The 20135-nt window shown below is 29.1% G+C and overlaps 2 protein-coding genes across 2 annotated transcripts in view; one reads left to right on the top strand and one right to left on the bottom strand.

The window, feature by feature from the left end:
• The first annotated feature begins 456 nt into the window (after positions 1-456).
• LOC123293617 (phosphatidylinositol-glycan biosynthesis class X protein-like) lies at positions 457-2305 on the top strand. The gene is made up of 4 exons (XM_044874496.1): positions 457-655; positions 717-852; positions 911-1207; positions 1893-2305. The coding sequence occupies exons 1-4, from the start codon at positions 528-530 to the stop codon at positions 2034-2036; spliced, it is 705 nt and encodes a 234-aa protein (XP_044730431.1). The 5' UTR covers positions 457-527; the 3' UTR covers positions 2037-2305.
• Positions 2306-5638: 3333 nt separating this feature from the next.
• Positions 5639-20135, bottom strand: part of LOC123291833 (putative inorganic phosphate cotransporter) — a 39809-nt gene continuing 25312 nt past the window's right edge. Inside the window, exons 2-7 of the mRNA XM_044872261.1 lie at positions 11686-11819; positions 10134-10679; positions 8907-9056; positions 8707-8839; positions 7512-7756; positions 5639-6854 (exon numbers count right to left, since the gene is read on the bottom strand). Coding sequence (XP_044728196.1) covers positions 6615-6854; positions 7512-7756; positions 8707-8839; positions 8907-9056; positions 10134-10679; positions 11686-11819 — 1448 coding nt within the window. The 3' untranslated portion in view covers positions 5639-6614. The remainder of the gene's footprint in view (positions 6855-7511; positions 7757-8706; positions 8840-8906; positions 9057-10133; positions 10680-11685; positions 11820-20135) is intronic.

Genomic DNA, 20135 nt, shown 5'->3' on the forward strand with positions numbered 1-20135 from the left:
GTATTTTTCCGAAATAAATTTTTACTGGTTTCTTAGTAGCAAAATCAACATTTTGAAGTACTTTTTCAAAAATAGGAGAATACATTAGTTAAAATTAAATTTTTAATGTTCATACAGAAATCTACACTTATCAATGGCCAGAAAACTTATTATATGGGAGCTGCTGCCCTCTTGTATCTTTTTTATGAACTGTATGGCTATTATGAATGATGTCAACATTGACTTAATCAAGGGTTTGTGTATTTACTGAAAAATAATAAACATTAGACATTAACAAATACTTCAAAAAGTTAAATCAAATTAATTTTAGAATTTTAGTTTTTCAATTATATTTTATATTAAAAATATTTAATTTAACCATGAACGGAGGATATTATAAAAATACATTTAATTCCAATGGTTTAACTTGAAGGTTATGTTTATGCAAAGTGCTTCAAAAGATAACTAATCGAATCGAAATCAAAAAGATAAGCTGATTAAACATAATGTGAATTTTGTGATTTAGGAATTTTGTTAACACAAAAACTATGCTTCGAATAATCATAGTTAAAGCGATTCTTCTTTTCTTTTCATTTCATTTTATACATTGTAAAAGCAATTGCATGAAAATTAATTGCACATTAACGCAAAATATCGAAAATGAAGGATTTCATAGGTAAATATTTATAAAGGAAGTTAATATTTGTATTCTAGTAAGATAATTGATTTTTAAACAGAGTAATACATTGGCTAATTGAAATAGAAACATATGAAAAGTCGTTAGATGAATGTTTTCTTTTACTTCTCCAAGAAATTCCAAGTGGTGCTTTTGTAAATCCAGATCAAGTATCAGATTTAAATAGACTTGGAAAGGTAAATTTCATGAATAAGATTTTAGATTTTATAAATTAATAATGGTGTGATCGTTTAGATTTCCGCTCGTATTGATGGAATTATTGATGTCGAAAAGCCAATGCATCATTCGGAATCACATTATTTGTACTTGTATTCCAATGTAAATGATTCACGTATTCATTTTGAAATTCCAATTCATTTACGATATCAAAGACCTCAAATTAGTGGCGATTATGGAAAAGTTGAATTTGATTATCCCAGCTTATTGTTTCGATGTAAAAATCAAATCGATATATGTGGTAAGAAAATTATAGCACCAATTTCGTCTTCCAAAAATAGTACTACTGTTTGGAGAAATGTAACCTATGAACCGGTAAGTTGATTTTAAAAATAAACTAATTCTGGATAATACAAGCTCAACTGAATAGGGAATATTCATGGATTTTTTTAAATATTTTTAATTCATTGTTTACACCGTTATAACAAAGTAAAAAATATAAATCCTGCTTAAAAATGCTGTATTTAAGTGTAAAAGGATATTTAAAATACATTATAATTTTGAGATATTTAAACGCAGTTTTTTGGCGCTCTCTGTTGATGACGTATAAGTACGTAATCTATCAATTGGTGACAGTTCAATGTATAATTTACACTTAAAAAAATGAATTTACAATCGTTATTATTAAGTTTTCTAATAAAAAGCCGTAGAATAATATAATTTAATGAAATGACGTATAAAATGTAAGTAATTAATATCATACAGTATGTCAACAAATTTGACAAGCCCGAACTTTGATGTCACGTCCGTATAAAAATTTGAATTTCCGTTTTAGAAATTTTTAAATGCTCTTACTGAATTTGTACTTTTATTAATTAATTTTAAGTAATTAAAAAGATATTAATTACTAAAATAATGGTTTAGTTGAAATGTCCAGTCATTAAAGTTATGGAAGAAAATTATTTGAACCGAATTTAAATTTCATGAATATTCCCTATTAGAATTGTTTATAAAGCCTTTGATATACGATTTGAATATATATTCTTTTAATTTGTTTCAGATTTCTGAAATTCTTGATGTAATCGTACCTCTGGGAGATCTTGATCATTATCCATTGGTATCAGTTGTAACATTTTTTGTTACATGTTGTGGATGCATTTACTTATTATCTGTGATATTATCCAAACCTCTTCCAACTAAATAATATTCCTCTTCGTACTTAGTCATCGAATCATGGGTTTTAAGCGTTTTACTAAAATTTTGCTTAACTGTCTTTCAATAGTATTTTGATCCAATTATTAAATTTGTATTTATATCAAATCTTAAATTTAGACTTCGATCGATATTTCTGCGAAAATGTAGTTTTTTTCTATCATCAAAATCGTATATATATGTCTTTATACCTCGAGCTAGCGATAAGGATTTACTCTTTAATTCAAAGCGTAACATTTGTATATTCAATTCAAATCGTATATTGTAATATTTATTATCCCCATAAATAAATTAATATAAATAAATGTTTTGCTATTTAATTAGACACCCAAACGCGGATCCAAAGACACTTGCTGAACTGAAAGTCCGAAAAAAAAGAATTTTAATTATGAATATTTTGTGGCCTCTTGCGGGACAAAATTGTGAATTATTTCATTTTAAAATTGTGAATTTAATACAGTGTCTTGTGGAAGAACTCACAATAATGTTAATTGTACAAAAATTAATCGGTGATTGAGCTTAATAAAAGCTTTTATCATGAAGATAATTTATCACAGATTCTGTTTATGTCGTTTTATTAAACTTTGGTTTTTGACGTTTCTGAAGCGAATGTCAGACATAACGTTGCACTGCTGTTAACAGGTGATAGAAGCTTAAAACAGAATCGGAAATTGCGGGACTACCAAATTTTTCTCGAGAAACTTTCAAAGTGATCGGCATTTTACGCCAGTCAAATCCTACATTAAAATCACAAAGCGCGGTGTAAAGCTACCTACAGTTCCGTATGTCTAATAGTTTTTGAGATATGATGCTTGAAAAATTTCAGAAATGCTAAAATTATGAGTTTTGCTTATGTTAAACCGTTAGAGATAGAACAAAAGTTTAAATGTTCCTTATACCAAAATAAACAACTTTAGTTAGAAATTTTTTTTGTAAACATTTTTGTTTTCTCGTGCAGGGGCAAATTAGGGCAAAACTTTGGTGTCTATTTTCTCAAAAAATATAAAACACAGAGGGATGAAAATTTGTAGGTAGTTTGAACACGCGAACCTTATGAAAAAAAACCAAAAGTTTTCTGAAAAATAATTAGAAAATTTTTGACAACTAGTATAAATGGTGGCCGGAAGGCAATAAACAGCTGCTTTTTGGTATGTTATTTGGACCTGTTTGGGGAGTGTGAAGATACGTTTTGCAAACAAAAAAAGTTGTGATACCTGTGTAATACGTGAAAAACTGCAAAATTTATGAACTTTTTCAGTTTTTGCAGATTAATACAAAAACTATCACTTCCTTTTAACATGAAATTGTAGGTATTATGTGAAAAAAAAGCATACAAATTTATTGAGTCGATTGATATTTATAGACACTCATTTACACAAAATAGTTATTAAGTGCAAAATTACTCGTTTTTGAGGGTTCTTTTGACCATCTTTTTGAGACAACTTTTCTTTAGATAACAAGACTTCTTCAATATTTATACCTTTGTCGATGTGTTCTTGTGACGAAAAGTTCCGCACTTCCGAAGCGAGTTTCCAACGACCTATTTCACTCTACGAGTCAACTATTTTTTGTTTTTTACAATTTCAAGAAAACTAGGGTTTACAGACCCTGTTTTGAGCTTAAATGAAAGATAATTACCGTTCATGTGAATTTTCCAAGCACCATAACTCAAAAACTAGACAAAAGAAGCTCTGAATTGACGAACTTCTTATACTTTCAAAAAGTAGAAACTAATGTCAAAAGCTCATACTTTTTGTATTAATCTACGAAAACTGAAAAAAGTCCGAAAATTTCTACCAAAAAAGCAGCTTTATATTGCCTTCCGGTCGCCATTTATACTAGTTGTCGAACATTTTCGAAATCTTTTCTAGAAAACTTTATTTTTTTCATATATTTTTCAAAAGGCTCGCATCTAGAAGCTACCTACAAATTTTCATCCCTCTGTGTTTTATATTTTTTGAGAAAATAGACACCAAAGTTTTGGCCTAATTTGCCCCTGCACGAAAAAACAAAAATGTTTACAAAAAAATTTTTCAAACAAAAGTTGTTTATTTTGGTATAAGGAATATTTAAACTTTTGTTCTATCTCTAACGGTTTAACATAAGCAAAACACATAATTTTAGCACTACTGAAATTTTTTAAGCATCATATCTCAAAAACTATTAGACATACGGAACTGTAGGTCGGCTTCAGTTGTTACAAATTTAGTATACTTTAAAAATGATAGTAGCATCTTATGTCAAAAGCTCTTTGTTTTTGAATTGAACTGAAACAAGTCCGAAAATTTTACAGTTTTTCACGCATAGGATTGCGCATAGGAAACACAACTTTTTTTGCTTGCAAAACGTGATTTCACACTCTCCTTAGGGGTCCAAATAACATACCAACAAAGTAGCTTCACACCGCGTTTTGTGATTTTGGCTGTTTTTTTTTTGTAAGATTTTACTGGCGTATTTGTTGTTTTTTCATGAATGAATTAAGTTATGCAAAGAAATTGTCATGGATAATCTTTTGAAATGAATTGATGTTTAAATTTCATCTTTTACGATATTTTTAAAGTATTTTATTACATTTCCGTGAAACGTATATTTTCATTGTCAGTGTTCATTAATTTTATTATACCATGTATATGAAATAAACATAGTATATTAAGTTTAGTCCCAAGTTTGTAACGCTTAAAAATATTGATGCTACGAAAAAATTTTGGTATAGGTGTTCATAGAATCATGTAATTAGTCCATTTTCGTATGTCTGTCTGTGTGTCGTCTATCTGTCCGTCTGTCATCACGTTTACTCAAAAACGAAAACAGATATTGAGCTGAAATTTTTAAAGTGTGCTTAAGACATAAAAAGTGAGGTCGAGTTCGTAAATGAGCAACATAGGTCAATTGGGTCGTGGATCCGTAGGACCCATCTTGTAAACCGTTAGAGATAGAACAAATTTTTAAATGTAAAAAATGTTCCTTATAAAAAATAAACAACTTTTGTTTGAAACATTTTCTTGTAAATATCACTGTTTACCCACGAGGGCGCTAATTAAGTGAAAATTTTGTAGTATGCATTAATATGGGAATATCAGTTATGTGTGTGTGGCTATTTAAGAGTGGAAATCTTTATTTACCTGACGTCAAAAAACAAACGATTGCGTCATCAAAACTGTCTATACATGGCATTTCAACAATTAACTCAGTCAATTGTTTGTTTTCACTTGTTTATAACTTAGATTTAAATGCAATGAATATAAATTAGTTGGTAATTTGACAAGTCACGTGACGGCCGAACTACTTTAATTAGTAAAAATTATTATCAGTTGGCGAGTAGCAACTCCCAGTTATAAATAACTATGGGACGATATGTTGAAAATAAAATAAATAATTTTCAATACTCTCTGCGGTCTCTAATGACCTAGACGTTTAAAGCGACCTTAAATAAAATACAAAAATTTCAATACGTAGCATTGATTTCAGGTTTATTATTATTTTATTAAATAAATTATATAAATATTTACATTACTAACAATTATTTTATAATATAATTCTACTTCTAAAATTGAGTTTTGTACATGTAACAATATTATTATTACAAATGTAGGATTAATTAACAATCAATTAATATTTTAATATACATCAGCTCTTCGGGCTATTTCTTATCTTATATAGGTACTATACAACTTAGGGTGTTCCGCAATGACCGTATTCCGATAATACACCGGCACAAAGAAAACAATTTTTGGTAGAAAAATACGAAGAACTATTTCGTTTTGGATGATTTTACAACATTGAATTTTTCGCGTAGATTTAATATTAATAAAAATTAAAATTTTCATAAAAAGCAAAATTACATCCGATCATTTTGCTCTATAAGATTTACAAAGACCTTTTTTTGGTACCCTAGATCAAAAATTAAATTCAGATTTTTTTTATTAAGCGATTCATTATCTTTTGTCACTGTATTTTGCAAATACGGTCATAGAAGAACATTTCAATAAAAATTTTGATATGCACAAATCGATCGAATTTTCATTGAGAAGTTAAATTGAAAATTGCTTTTCAATATCCGGAATGATTTGAAAACTTTGAATGGAAGAATATACTCCGGTTTTCTTTGTTCATGTTGACTAGATAATTAAAAATACAAAAAAGTATACATCCGAACATGAAAAAGGGTAATGTTCCTATTTTTAATTATCAAAATTTTCGAAGAACGCTACAAAATCAGGGAATATTGAAAAATTGAACACATTTTTTTAAATAGGTAATTGAAATAAAATAAATATATTAATGTTGAGATCTGAAGCGCTTCAAGCTGCATTGCTTATGAAACTTGGAAAAGTTCACAGCAAACAGACAAGCTGGAATTAAATGAAGCCCTTGTTTAACTATTCAAACCTTAAGAATGTTTAACGCTCTCTCGATTTCATCAATTCATTTTATGTTTTAACAACGAATAAAATAAAAATTTAATTTTATACTTGAAAAGCTACTTCAACGTCAGTATGAAAATCTCGTAATAAATATTATCACAAAAATTTTCTGTAAATAGAAAATTTATATAAAATTTTTATGTTTCTCAGTATTTTTCTTTAGAAGTAGAGTATGAATTTGGATTATCTGTTGATTTTTCATTTGGTACAGTACTACTTGCAGATTCCACTTTTGCAACATAATTTTCTTGTATATCTTTAATTGAAGCTAAATCATTCCATGGTTGAATTTCAGCTTTTCCAAACGTAATGAAAAATAGATTACCAAAGAAGTAAACACCGGCTGATATATAAAATACAATGTTCCAATCTGATTGTCCAGAGCTCTGTTAGAAATTATTTTTATATTTTTAATTATTTTAACATTAAGCTTAGGCTGCACTTTAAGAATTCGATGGTTATAACCAGGGGTGGATTTATTTAGGGGCATTCGGGGTTAGTGTAGTCGTCGGCAAATTTTCAGATGTGTCAAAATTCGAAAAATACATTGAAAAGTATAATCGTGTTGCAAACCACTTCAAATTATAAAAAATTAAATAATTTTCAAAATTACAAACAAGTTTTGTCAAAAATATTGTGAAAAAGTTTCAGTGACAAATGGTTATTTAAGAATTATTTTAATTAATAATTTTAACTTCCCGCTTTGAAAATTGTAAATTTTTAAAAGTTGAAAAGCGTTCGATTTCCTTCTCAACCTTCGAAAATCGGTTTTTCATCTGATCTCGATGTTTTAAAGTCCTAGGACCTATTTCGAACCATTTCCATGTGATGTTTGCATGTAAACCCCTATAACTTTTGTATAGCTGGGTCGAAAGAATAGCGATTTGGGGAGTTCCAAAATATTAAAAAATGTATAAAGTAGCGATTAATATGCAGCACTGACTAAGGACTAGCAATTTCGTTAGTCTGAGGACAAACTGCGAAATGTTCAAATTCATAAAGTGCAGTAAAAATTCATAAAATTTCAGCAAAAATTTACTAACCTCATCCACAAAGATGGCAACCATTAATGGAGCAATAATTGATACACAATTTCCCAAACAATTTGTAATACCCATCATTGTACCAGCATGATTTGGTGCTAGATCAATATGATTTACTTGGAAGCCTACATATACAGCAGAATTAACTCCAACAGCTAATGTTAAAAAGGCGACAGCTATGTAGGGCTCATCTGGGTCTGCGAATATTGTTAGAAGTATCAATGTAGCTGCTGGTATCCAAATACCTAAATTTAGAAGAAGAAAAATAGGTTAAATTAGGTAATTTTCGTGTCTTAAAATACACACAATTCCCAAATTAACGTGAGAAAAATTTGTATCAAAATTTCATTTAACTTAAAATATTCATAACTTCGCAAAAATTGTCATATTTCGAAATTCTAAGGATCAGTTTATAGCTCGAAGTCTCTATTTTTAAGATAATTTATGAGAATTTGAACTTATATTCTATTCTTCATACTGAACGATTTCTTTGGTGAAGTTTGCGACAAAAGTTCTTAAGCGCGGAATACTAAACATTTTTGGAGAGAAAATACGTTCTCAATTTAAAGAGAGAAAAGAAAAACTTCAAATTTTGCTCAATTCTCTTTAGAAATTTTAAGTTTTAACTTTATGTACAACCTTTAAGTTTTAAAATGAATATGAATAACAAAAAATAAACAATTGTTGAAATACCCTGTACAGTTAGTGTTGAATATCAATGTTTTAGAAAATAATTTATAGAAATTTCAATGGTTGAAGCTACCAACAAATTATAAACTCTTTATCTTTTATTGTTTTGGAGAAAATAGATATTGAAGTTTTGTCTTAATTTGCACCCTCGCGAGAAAACAATGTAACGAAAAAGTTGATTATAAATATTTTTTTTATTTAAAGTTTATTTTTTTCCTATTTCGTACCTACGGTTTACAAAATGGTTCCTACGGCCCCAAGAACCAATTAACCTAAGTTGCTTATTTACGAACTCAATATCACTTTTTACGTCCTGAGTACCTACGCCATAAAAATTTCGGACGAACGGACGGATAAACAGAAATGGATCAATTAGGTCATTTTATGAACACACCTATACCAAAATTGTTTTCGTATCTTCAATACTTCTGACCTTGATATATATTTCATATAAACGATAAACAATTTTGAAATACGATTAAAAAAAATGTAAAAATTGTTTTACCTATAGAATTTGCTACTTTCCGGCTCACAGCTACTGATAATATTTGGCGATTAATTACAAAATCTGATATAAAACTGAATACAAAACTGAGGAGCCACATTGTTAAATATGGTAATGCAGACAAAAATCCAAGCTGAAAAAATTCATATAATTAAATATTTTATAAAATAAATGAATAATAATAATATGTATACACTTACTTTTTTTAAATCAAAATCTAAAACTTGTTTCATGAAAGATGGCATCTCAGTTAAAAGCGTCCAGAATCCCCAATTATTACTGCAATGGGCAATAATTAATGCCCACATCGGCAATGAAGTAAATATTGCGGCCCATGGCGTTGCAATTTTCTATAATTAAATACAAAATATTATTATAACTTGTATAGTGGATGTTCGATTTGAATAAACCAGGAGTCTTGTCAGGGATATATTTTTGAAAGTTTTAATGGTAAAAACTTAAAAAAACTATTGGATTTCATATTTTGGACGATTCTAAGCATTTTTTGATGTTTGAAATTGTATTTTCCTCACCGTTTTTGAAAGTATTTGAAAAAAAGGACCGATTTTCGCCTAAAACTCGTTATTGACGAAAATAAAGATTAATTTATGGTTTCGGCCAAAAATTTAATTTCAAAGCCATTGCATGTTATATTTTGGACGATTCTAATTTCTAAGCATTTCTTGACTTTTGAGAATATTTAGCAAACGTCACCTTTGGTGATGTATAATCGTTTGAAAAAAGAAAACGGGATTCTATCGAAAATTCGTTATTGACGAAAATAAAGATTATTTTGTGGTTCTGATCAAAAATTTGATTTGAAAACCGTATGATATTATATTTTGGACTCTTCTAAATATTGAAATTTTTTACATAACCTTAACGTTTTCGATACAAAACTTGTTAACTTCTCAGTATAGGAAGTTATTGTAATGGGTCAGATTTTCGAAACCGAAATTTTCAATATATCTTTACGTATTAACGGCAATTTGATCCGAAAAGAATTTGATAACATTCGATCGACTCGTTTCGAGTTGGGATAGTTTTTTTATAATTTTTTTCTGATCGATATCACGCGAACAAAAAATTATATCAACTTCGTTGAGGTGTCGAAAGAAGCATATTAACGGCAAGATACTCCGAAAAGAATTTCATAATAATCGGTCCAGTTTTATATTTTTTATTTTTTAAACTATTTATTATGTTGGGAAGTTATTCATGTGGACCTCAAGGGTAGCACGATGTTTAATTTTAGTTTACAGTTTGATCACTTTTAATGGAAAACCCATACATATAACCAATGCATATTTTTCCCTTAAGGAAACTTCTGTAGCATTCTTTTTTCTTTGACAAAATAGGTCTAGTCATTTAAAATAGAAAACTCGAGTTAGGGTGAAATTTTTGTTAACTGTCATTATTATACATACCCTTTGAGAAGAATCGTGTTCATCACCAAGTGAAGCTTCTATGTACTTTTGTTCTTCATGCGAAATACGCTTATGCTCAGCTGGACTATTACTTCCAAACATCAGCCACAACAAAGACCAAATAATACCAGCCAAACCATGTGAATAAAATATTGATGGCCATCCCAACGAGGGATTATCACTAAGCGCACCACTAAGTGGTAATGATATAACAGTACCAAACTGTGCGCCAGCATAAACAAAAGTGACTAGACGTCCACGCTCATTTTTTGGTACCCATTTTGAGCATAAATTGTGCATTGATGGAAATAGGAATCCTTGACAAAATCCACTTATAATACGGCTTACAATTAATGCAACTATACCCAGTTCTGATATAAATGGTGTTACTAAAGCTGTTATTGAACACAACAGCATTGCAATGCCCAATGGAACATGTGGACCAAAACGTTTTCCAACCCAAGCCGATGGTACTTGTGTAACAACGTAGCCCCAGAAAAATGAGCTTAGTACGGTGTCTTTATATTTGTAATACTCTGGATATGTCTGTTGAAAAATTCATTAGGATTAATCTTTCATATGTTGATAATTATTGTAATCTTACAAAGGTTAAAATGGGTATAAAAAAGTTAAAATTCCCAAGGAAATTTTAGTAGGTATATTTAACATTTTTTCCGCGTAAATAACTCGAAAAATAACTATCCAAATGTAATGGAATTTGTCATGTCCAATGTATAGTAAGTGCAATTTAAAGAATTTAAAAAACCACCGATCTCTTCCTCCCAGATTTTCTTGAAACAAGTTGACACGTGATCATATGTGACTTTTGAGACAACATTTATACAGTCAAAATAAAGGTTTGTACCGATCGCGATATTGACCCCTCTTTTTGACTAAGATGAGTGGATTATTATGACATTATCTTTTTCTACGTACTCCAAGTGTAAAAAAGGTAAGCAAAAAGAATATCCAATTGATTTCTGTAGGCCCTTTTGGATGAATTGTTTTTCAAGGTAACAATTTCTTAATCTCATGTTTTTATACCATGTATATATGTAATATACAAGGTATACCTACTTAGTTTTGTCCCAAGTTTGTAACGCTTAAAAATATTGATACTATGAACAAAATTTTGGTATAGGTGTTCATAAAATCATCTAATTAGTCCATTTCTGGTTGTCTGTCTGTCTGTCCGTCTGTCATCACGATTACTCAAAAACGAAAAGAGATATCAACCTGAAATTTTTATAGCGTGCTACGAAAAATGTTTCTTATAAAAAAATAAACAACTTTTGTTTGAAACATTCTTTCGTAAACATCATTGTTTACCCGTGAGAGCGCAAATTGTACAGTATGTATTATATGGTAATATCAGTTACATATGTGTGACATGTATGTATGTATAATGTGACGCAGTAATCAACATTGTCTATATATGGAATTTCAACAATTAACTCAGTCAATTGTTTTTTTCACTTGTTATATGTCAATCTTAGTGACACGCAAATTTTTGAAAGTTCTTATTGAGGATATAACTATTACAAAATTTTACCTGAAAAGGTGGATTTGTAGAATTGTCTGTCATTGCTACAATAGCCACCGACATGTCCACACGTAGGCCATATCCAACAGTTATTCCAAAAAACATTAGCATAGCCATAAAGTGCCTATAACCGATTCCAGATCCTGAAAAGAAAGCGGAAATTTAATATAATTTAAATAAAGAAGAATAAAACGAGAGGGGTTATTTTATTTCAGAGGAATTTAAAGTTCCGAATGTTTTAAACCTATAGGGTGTATAAGAAAAAATAATCAAAATTCAATAGTTAAGGTACCTATGACTAAATAAATTGTTGGGGGCAGTTAAAAATTTGCTAAATTTTATTTTTGGAAGATGATGCACATCTACTTTGCAGGACAGTTCCTTAGTATTAAATTAGCCAATATAGGCTACGATGATTTCTACAAACAAAATAAAAAAGTAATATCTCGCTCGATAGTCGCCAAACCAATTTCAATTTTATAGATAACTAGCTGTATCCTTTCACTTTTCGCTGTGGCACATTATGATTCAATGAAAATAGATGAGAAGTTTAACGGCTTGTAAATTTTATAAAATTTGACAACCTCCCGATAAAAGAGTTCAAATTGTTCATCCACACTTCCATTCCACTCCCATATCCCCTTGCGTTGGGAGTTATAGTTATGCAGGTAATGTACACGTCATGCTCTGTTATTCGATACCTTACTTGGGTATATTTGAAAATAATTAATTGTTCATCCTCACTTCCCCTTCCATAACCCACTTGCGCCGAGGGTAAAAATAGATAAAAACCACCCTCTAAGCGGGTTGTATATCGTGTAAAAATTTGAGGTGAATCGATGCAGAACTTTTTGTGTTTTTGAAGCGTACACAAACCAACATAATATATTTATGTATATACTAGAAAACTAGATGAAAGTTTATTGTTATTTCTCTCTTATAGATATACATTAATACTGAAAGTTTACATAAAAGTAATACATTTCATTATGCCTATACTGTTTAAGAATGACAATTTCGAATTAATTTTTTTATGCTATTGTTAGTATGAATTCTGGTATTTTCCTGTTGAAATATTGTCTCTTAATACAATATTAAATAATTAACTAAACTAAATTATTAGAAAAAAATTAAAAAATTTCAATAGTATTTGTATAATGAACACCATATAGGTTTCGGACTAACATTCTACAATAAAAGATGATTTATGTGGCAAGATTGACCAGCCCTTTAATCATTTATGCAGAGTTAATATTCACGAACGCCGTACATATTTGCTGGTGCAGGGGTGTAAAATTTATATTTTTACTTGTGATCACCTGTACCACGCAAAACTAACATGGTCTTGTGGTCTATACTTACGACTAAATAAATTGTTGGAGATAGTTAAAAATGTATTTAAGTTTTTTTGTGTTACGAAGTACACTTGCTTTGTACGACAGTTTCTTAGTATTTAATCAACCAATAGATGATCGATAGATGTCAAACTAATTTCAATTTTGTAGATAATGGAAGATTTGTTATTACTTTGTTATAGATATACGATTAATACTGAAAGTTTACATAAAGGCAGTACATTTTGTCTATACTGTTTAAGAAATAACAATTTCGAATTAATTTTTTTATGTTATTGTTAGTATGAATTCAAAATTAATTTAATTAATAGTTGTTATGGGCTGGTATAGTGCATGGTATATGCATGAAGGAGGTGCACTCAGCCTCTGAAATTGAGGAGCTGATACATGAAAATATCAGCGGAAATTTGGTAAAACACATATATGGTATCACAATGGGCTCTATGGCCTAAGTGTGTCCTTCGTGGACAGCCAATATAACCTAACCTAACGTAACCTAGTATGAATTCGGATATTTTCCTGTTCACAAACCAACATAACATTTTTATGTATATACTAGATGAAAGTTCATTGTTACTACTTTCTGATAGATATACATTAATACTGAAAGTTTACATAAAAGTAATACATTTTGCCTATACTGTTTAAAAAATAACTATTTCGAATTAATTTTTTTATGTTATTTTTAGTATGAATTCCGATATTTTCCTGTTTAAATATTGTATCTTAATACAATATTATATAATCATAACTAAATTATTAAAAAATAATGGGATGGGACTAACATTGGACGATAAAAGATAATTTATTTTAAAACGATAATAATAAAAGTGTCAAGATTGACACAGCCCTTTAATTATCGTGATTGTAAGAAAGTTTTCAAATACTCAGAACTTCTTTATGACGGCGCTTGGTGTGAGGGTACTAAACGTGAACTAACCGTGGACTCCTCTATACATTATACATATCTCTCTAAATATTATAAAAATCAAATGTTTTCATTTGAGAACGACTGTGCAGATTTGTCTATTTTTTATTTGAAAATGTCCGTAATAACGCAAAAGTGCTTAAAAAATTGGAAAACTCGGGAAAACTAAAAGGGTTTTTTATGATATCTTTATATGAATTCAAGGCGAAAAATCACGATTCAAACGATGGAAATGCATAATTCCTTTTTTTGTTTTGTTTGAGGTTCAGAGGACTTATGGTAGAATTGCGTGAATCATGATGGAATTTGTTTATAAAGTTAGAATGGTCCAGCCAATCAGACAGGTAACGGCTAATTATTAATAGTTTTAACAAAAATAAAATTAGGGTTCCATTTTTGATCGGGTTGATTGATTTTAAAGTTTTAATCATAATGCTCCAAAATAGAAACCAGTATTACGCTTTAATTAAACATGACACACATTTCTTATCTTTTAAAATTTCTTAAATTGTTCTACATAAAATTTTTATTAAAAAAATTTTCCACTAAGTTTTGATAAATTTTTATTAATAATTGGTTAATTAATAATTTATTATCAACTTATAATAAAAAAACAATCATCACGTGTATTTTAATAATTTGTTTTAATAAAAATGCATTGATGAATGAATATAGGAAAATTTATTGTTTTATTTATAATTAATGTTAAATTAAAATTAAATTTTTCCTTATATAAATATTTTGTATTTATGTTTTTTTGGTATATCGTATACTCGCATGTCATTCTTGAACTTACGTATAACTCGCAAAAAAAATAATAGCTAATTTTCATTGAAATTGTAAAAACAATATTGTTTAAGGAAGTATGAGCAACAAGGCAATTTTAAATAAAAAGCTTGATTTTTTTTACTAAGTCCAGGCCCGTGAACAGGAATTATCCAAGGGAAGGTTTAAAACTTTTGTTCGCCTTGTTAGGTCATGAAGTCAATAAAAAAGCAAAAAGTATTTTAAATAAAAAGCTTGATTTTTATACCATGCATATATGAAATATACATAGTATATTAAGTTTAGTCCCAAGTTTGTAACGCTTAAAAATAATGATGCTAAGAAAAAAATTTTGTCATAGCTGTTCATAAAATCACCTAATTAGTCCATTTCCGGTTGTCCGTCCGTCCGTCCGTCTGTGGACACGATAACTCAAAAACGAAAAAAGATATCGAGCTGAAATTTTTACAGCGTACTCAAGACGTAAAAAGTGAGGTCAAGTTCGTAAATGAGCATCATAGGTCAATTGGGTCTTGGGTCCGTAGGACCCATCTTGTAAACCGTTAGAGATAGAACAAAAGTTTAAATGTAAAAAATGTTCCTTATAAAAAAATAAAAAACTTTTGTTTGAAACATTTTTTTGTAAACATCACTGTTTACCCACGAGGGTGTTAATTAGGTGCAAATTTTATAGTATGTATTAATATAGGAATATCAGTTGTGTGTGTGTCTATTTAAAAGTGAATATCTTTTGTTATTTACGTGACGTCAAAAAAACAAACGATTGCGCATCAACACTGTCTATACATTTTTGTATGTGTTATGTGATAAAGAAATCAACACTGACTATGCATGGTATTTCAACAATTAACTCAGTCAATTGTTCCTTTTCACTTGTTTATTATTTGAAATTGAACTAACAGGCTCATTCACAGGAATTATCCAATAAAAAAGCAAAAATAATTTTTCGAGAAATAGAACGCAAGGTTGAAAAAGAGCGTTCATTTGTCGCAGATATCACAGACAAAACTGCATGAAGGCGAAGCATTTGGTAGACATTCGGAAACGCATCTTTGTTAAAAATATCACGTGCTTCGAGTGAATTTATGGCACCCCACCCGACAATGCTTTTTGCCAAAGTTGAACTTCATCGACCCAAATGTCACGGGAATTACTGTGCAAAATTGAATATTCTAGTTCAAAAAGTCGAGAAAAAGTTTTCATTAAAATTTTTAAAGAAATTGTTTTTTGTTGAGAAAGAGACGAGCAAAATTTGAAAAATTACGGCGATGATTCAAAAATTGGTCTATAATCTTCAACTAAATCAGTTTGTACATTCAAGAGTTAAATCTGTTATGACGCGAATCTTAGCTTCCGGAATTCTATGTCGTATTCATCGCAGATATCGCTCATGTTTTTGAAAATTCTCCTGAACTCATCTCCAGCGTTTCCTCTTCTTTCCATCAAAATATGTTACGCAGCATCATTCAGTTCGATAGCTTTTCCAAAGTCCAGGTTTTCTGTATGAAGTAGTCGACTTAAAGACAAAGTCAAAGAATGTACCGAGCTCAAGATATGCATGGATGTCTGATTCGTCAGAGGAAATGCGTCTCTTAAATGGATGCATTTACAGGACTATATTGTTAATTTTCAATGGAAGGGGTTTTAGCCCCCAAAACCTCTAACATGCGCACGGGCCTGACTAAGTCCAAATTTGGAAAATTTTTGGGGGTGTTGCTCCGGCCAGATTATTTAAATAAATAAATGACTTCAAAAGTAGGCATATTTAACATTGATTTTATGGTAAAACGGTAGATAGATGATCTGATTTTATGGATTTCTCCAAAACTAGTAGGTGGAAATTAAAAAAAAAACTATTTAAATTAAAGTTAAAACCTTAATAAATTATTGAAAACAAAAAACCCGTTGTGCCTGACTAATTAAGGATGTATGAGCACGGTAGTGGAGACACAAATTTAAAAAAATGTATATTTTCAATTTTGATGGTGAATTATGTTATAACTTGACAATATAAGACTAAAAGTATGAATAAAATTTTTCGATATCTGGCGTAATTTTCATAATATCGAAAATTGAAAATTTTGTTTAATTATTTGGCTTTCGATAATTCGAAAACCAAGGCAGATATCGAAATATATTATTGTTATTTTTCGTCTACATTCATGAAGCTATAACAAATTCATCATTAAAGTTGAAAATAAGGTACAAACGACTTCAATCACAAGTCTAAACTTGTCTTTGGGCTGGTACCACCTTAAGATAAAATAATTTTTTAATAGTTTAGTAACAGAAAACAAAAAATTTCTTTTGGGCTTGGCAATTAAAAAATACGTTCCATTGGCTGGAATTGAGCCACACATTTAATGGGCACTCACTAATGTTCTATTCTGTTTCGAGGTGAAAACTTACAGAACTATTGGAAAAATCACTAATGACGAAAATTACTAATAGAAGCACGATTTAAAATCATGTTGGATAATTAAGATTTGTATTCTATTTACTTAACCTTTACGATAAGAAAATTTTAGCTCTATCATCATATCCGTTCAAAAGTAATTTTTTTGCAATAAAGCATTTTTTAATCTGTTGCTGTTGCATTCAGCTTTGGGAAATGCCAGCATATCACTTTTGAAATATAAATACATAATAATTGTAACAATTAATGTTTTATAAATAAATAGACTCCAAAGAATACATTTTGACCAAATTAACCTTTTTTAGATAATCTTCTTAGCTTGGCTTAAATGACCCAACATAATTATAATTAAATGATATATACGAATATGTATACAAGATTGTTGATAATTAAAATAAATTAATTTGAACCCTAACCGGATTATATCTGGTTACAATTGATCTGCGGCTATCAAATGTAATAAAATTTTTCTCATAGGTAAAATATTATTTTTTTTTTATATTTTTAGTTTAATATTTTATAAAAAGGGGAATTTTTAGTATAAATTTTAATTTCGTGAATTGTTAAAAGATATTTTGTTTTATTTTTCGCTGACGATAGTTATAGGAGAATGGCATGAAGCTAGTAATAGAATAATTGCATTAAGCAATGATATGCGAAAGTTTCGATACTTTTCCATATTATTTTTTACCACGTTTTCGAAGATAACTAATTCGGATTTAAAGTACTAAAACTTGCATTGTACACAAAAAATACGAATAAGTTCCTTAAATACTTAAATTGACATTTATTTTAACAATAAGTAAGTTTTTAGAAAATTAAATTTACTTAGTACAATTAAATTTGAATTTCTTGAAGTTTAAAATACAAAATAGAACTTTAAATGTAATTATTTCTATAAATCTTAAACAGAAAAATGTTTTTAAGGATGTACGAGCGCCAGTGCAATTTTGGATAAAAGGCTTGATTTTTTTTATGAAGTTAAACTGAGCATAAATCAATTTTGAAAATTTTAGGGGTTTTGCCCGATTATTTAAATAAATAAATGCCTTCAGTAGGTATTAACATGGTATCTTTTACGAGAAAACGGTAGATGGATGATATGTTTTTATAGATTTCTCCAAAACTAGTCGGTGGAAATAAAAAAAAAAAAACTATTTAAATTAAAGTTAAAACCTTAATAAATTATTGAAAACAAAAAACCCGTTGTACGCGACTAATTAAGGATGTATGAGCACGGTAGTGGAGACACAAATTAAAAAATATATTTTTTCAATTTTGATGGAGTAATTTTCAAAATATTGAAAATTGAAGTTTTTTTTTTAATTATTTAGCTTTCGATATTTCGAAAACCAAAGCAGATATCGAAAAATTTCTAATTTTTGTCTACATTCATGAAGTTATCTCAAAATTCATCATCAAAGTTGAAAATAAGGTACAAATAATTTCAACCACAAGTTTACACTTGCCTTGGCGCTCGTACTACCTTAAAAAAATTTATTTTTTGAACTTTGCTTATTCTAAGAAATTTTAATTTGACCAATAATAATCGAGAAATCCTTAAAAGCATAGTCGATAAATAATGAAGCTATATTTCAATAAGTAATGATATATCAGTTTCTAAAATGAGAAATGTTTCCCTACTCTTAAGTTCTCAATTACTCAAACACTCCTGTATTTTAAGTAATTATTTATCTTGCAATAATTATCAATTATTCAGCCTGAAAAAGTTTCTAGTTAATTAAAGATTCAGCTAATATTGCTAAGTCAACTATCGAATTAGACCAGTTGTAGTTAATTATCAGAAATCAAAGTTGATTATCTTTTATTGAAGTTGTAAATCAAAGACTATAGGATAGACAAGAAGCAGAAGTATAATTATAAGTGACATCTGGAGTCTGAGGCGATCAACTATTAAGTTTGTAGGCCTTTGCGGGTATGACTATTAAGTTTAACTACTTTGCGGGGGTGACTATTAACTATTAAGTTTGAAAGCCTGACTCGGTAGAGGCGCTGAAACTCGTATACTACGATTTTACATTAGCTCATATGGGCTGCTTCTCCTCTACCCTATGCTCTTTGTTGTAAATAACTTTATATAAAATAACATAATCAGTTATATGAAGAATATATGGAAACGATTGAGAGCCACTTACAAAAATAAATATATAAAATAAATGCAACTAATTAAAGTTTAAAAAACATTATTTAACTCCACGGAATTGTACTGTGTTGATAATAAATAACAATATTTAATCGTCTATAAAATGAAAACATTTTTTAAAATAATAAAATTTGTATTACGCATTTTAAGCAACTTTATATATATTTTCTGGAATTTTTATAAAAAGGACATGTACTTGAGTTTGATAAATAATGGCCGTATCAGGCGTCAACATAGTATAAATAATCATTTCACTTATTTGTGAAATATGATGAAATATTTTTAGAGTTAAAAATGTTAAACTTTTAATCTATCCGAACCAACGGAGTACGAAGTGCTAGGTTAACTTAGATTGAAAGGCTCCTCTGGCAGTGCAGCCAAGAGACTCATTGTATTTTTTTTTCTATAGAAAACCATTAATCTATATTCCGAATTTGAATCAAGGATAGGGATCTGTAGATTAAATCTTTCTTAACTTGAAATCTTTGAACGAGCATTTCAATTATCTGTGAATATAGTTTCCATGACCATAAGAACATATCTCTGTGTTGAAAATGAACACGCGGAGTTACAAATATACCCTCCTAGAGTGATACACGCTCGCTTCGCTGGGTTTAAAAGTAAAGATTGATGAAGATGGTTCTCGCTTATCCCCTTTCTATAACACTCGAAATAATGGTAAGGATTGTTTTAAGCAGGCAAAATATATGTATGGTTTTCTATTTTTATACCATGCATATATGTAATATGCATCGTATACTAAGTTTAGTCCCAAGTTTGTAACGCTTAAAAATATTGATGCTACCAACA

The sequence above is a fragment of the Chrysoperla carnea genome, chromosome 2 (genome assembly GCF_905475395.1).
Source record: "Chrysoperla carnea chromosome 2, inChrCarn1.1, whole genome shotgun sequence".
Taxonomy (NCBI): Eukaryota; Metazoa; Arthropoda; class Insecta; order Neuroptera; family Chrysopidae; genus Chrysoperla; species Chrysoperla carnea.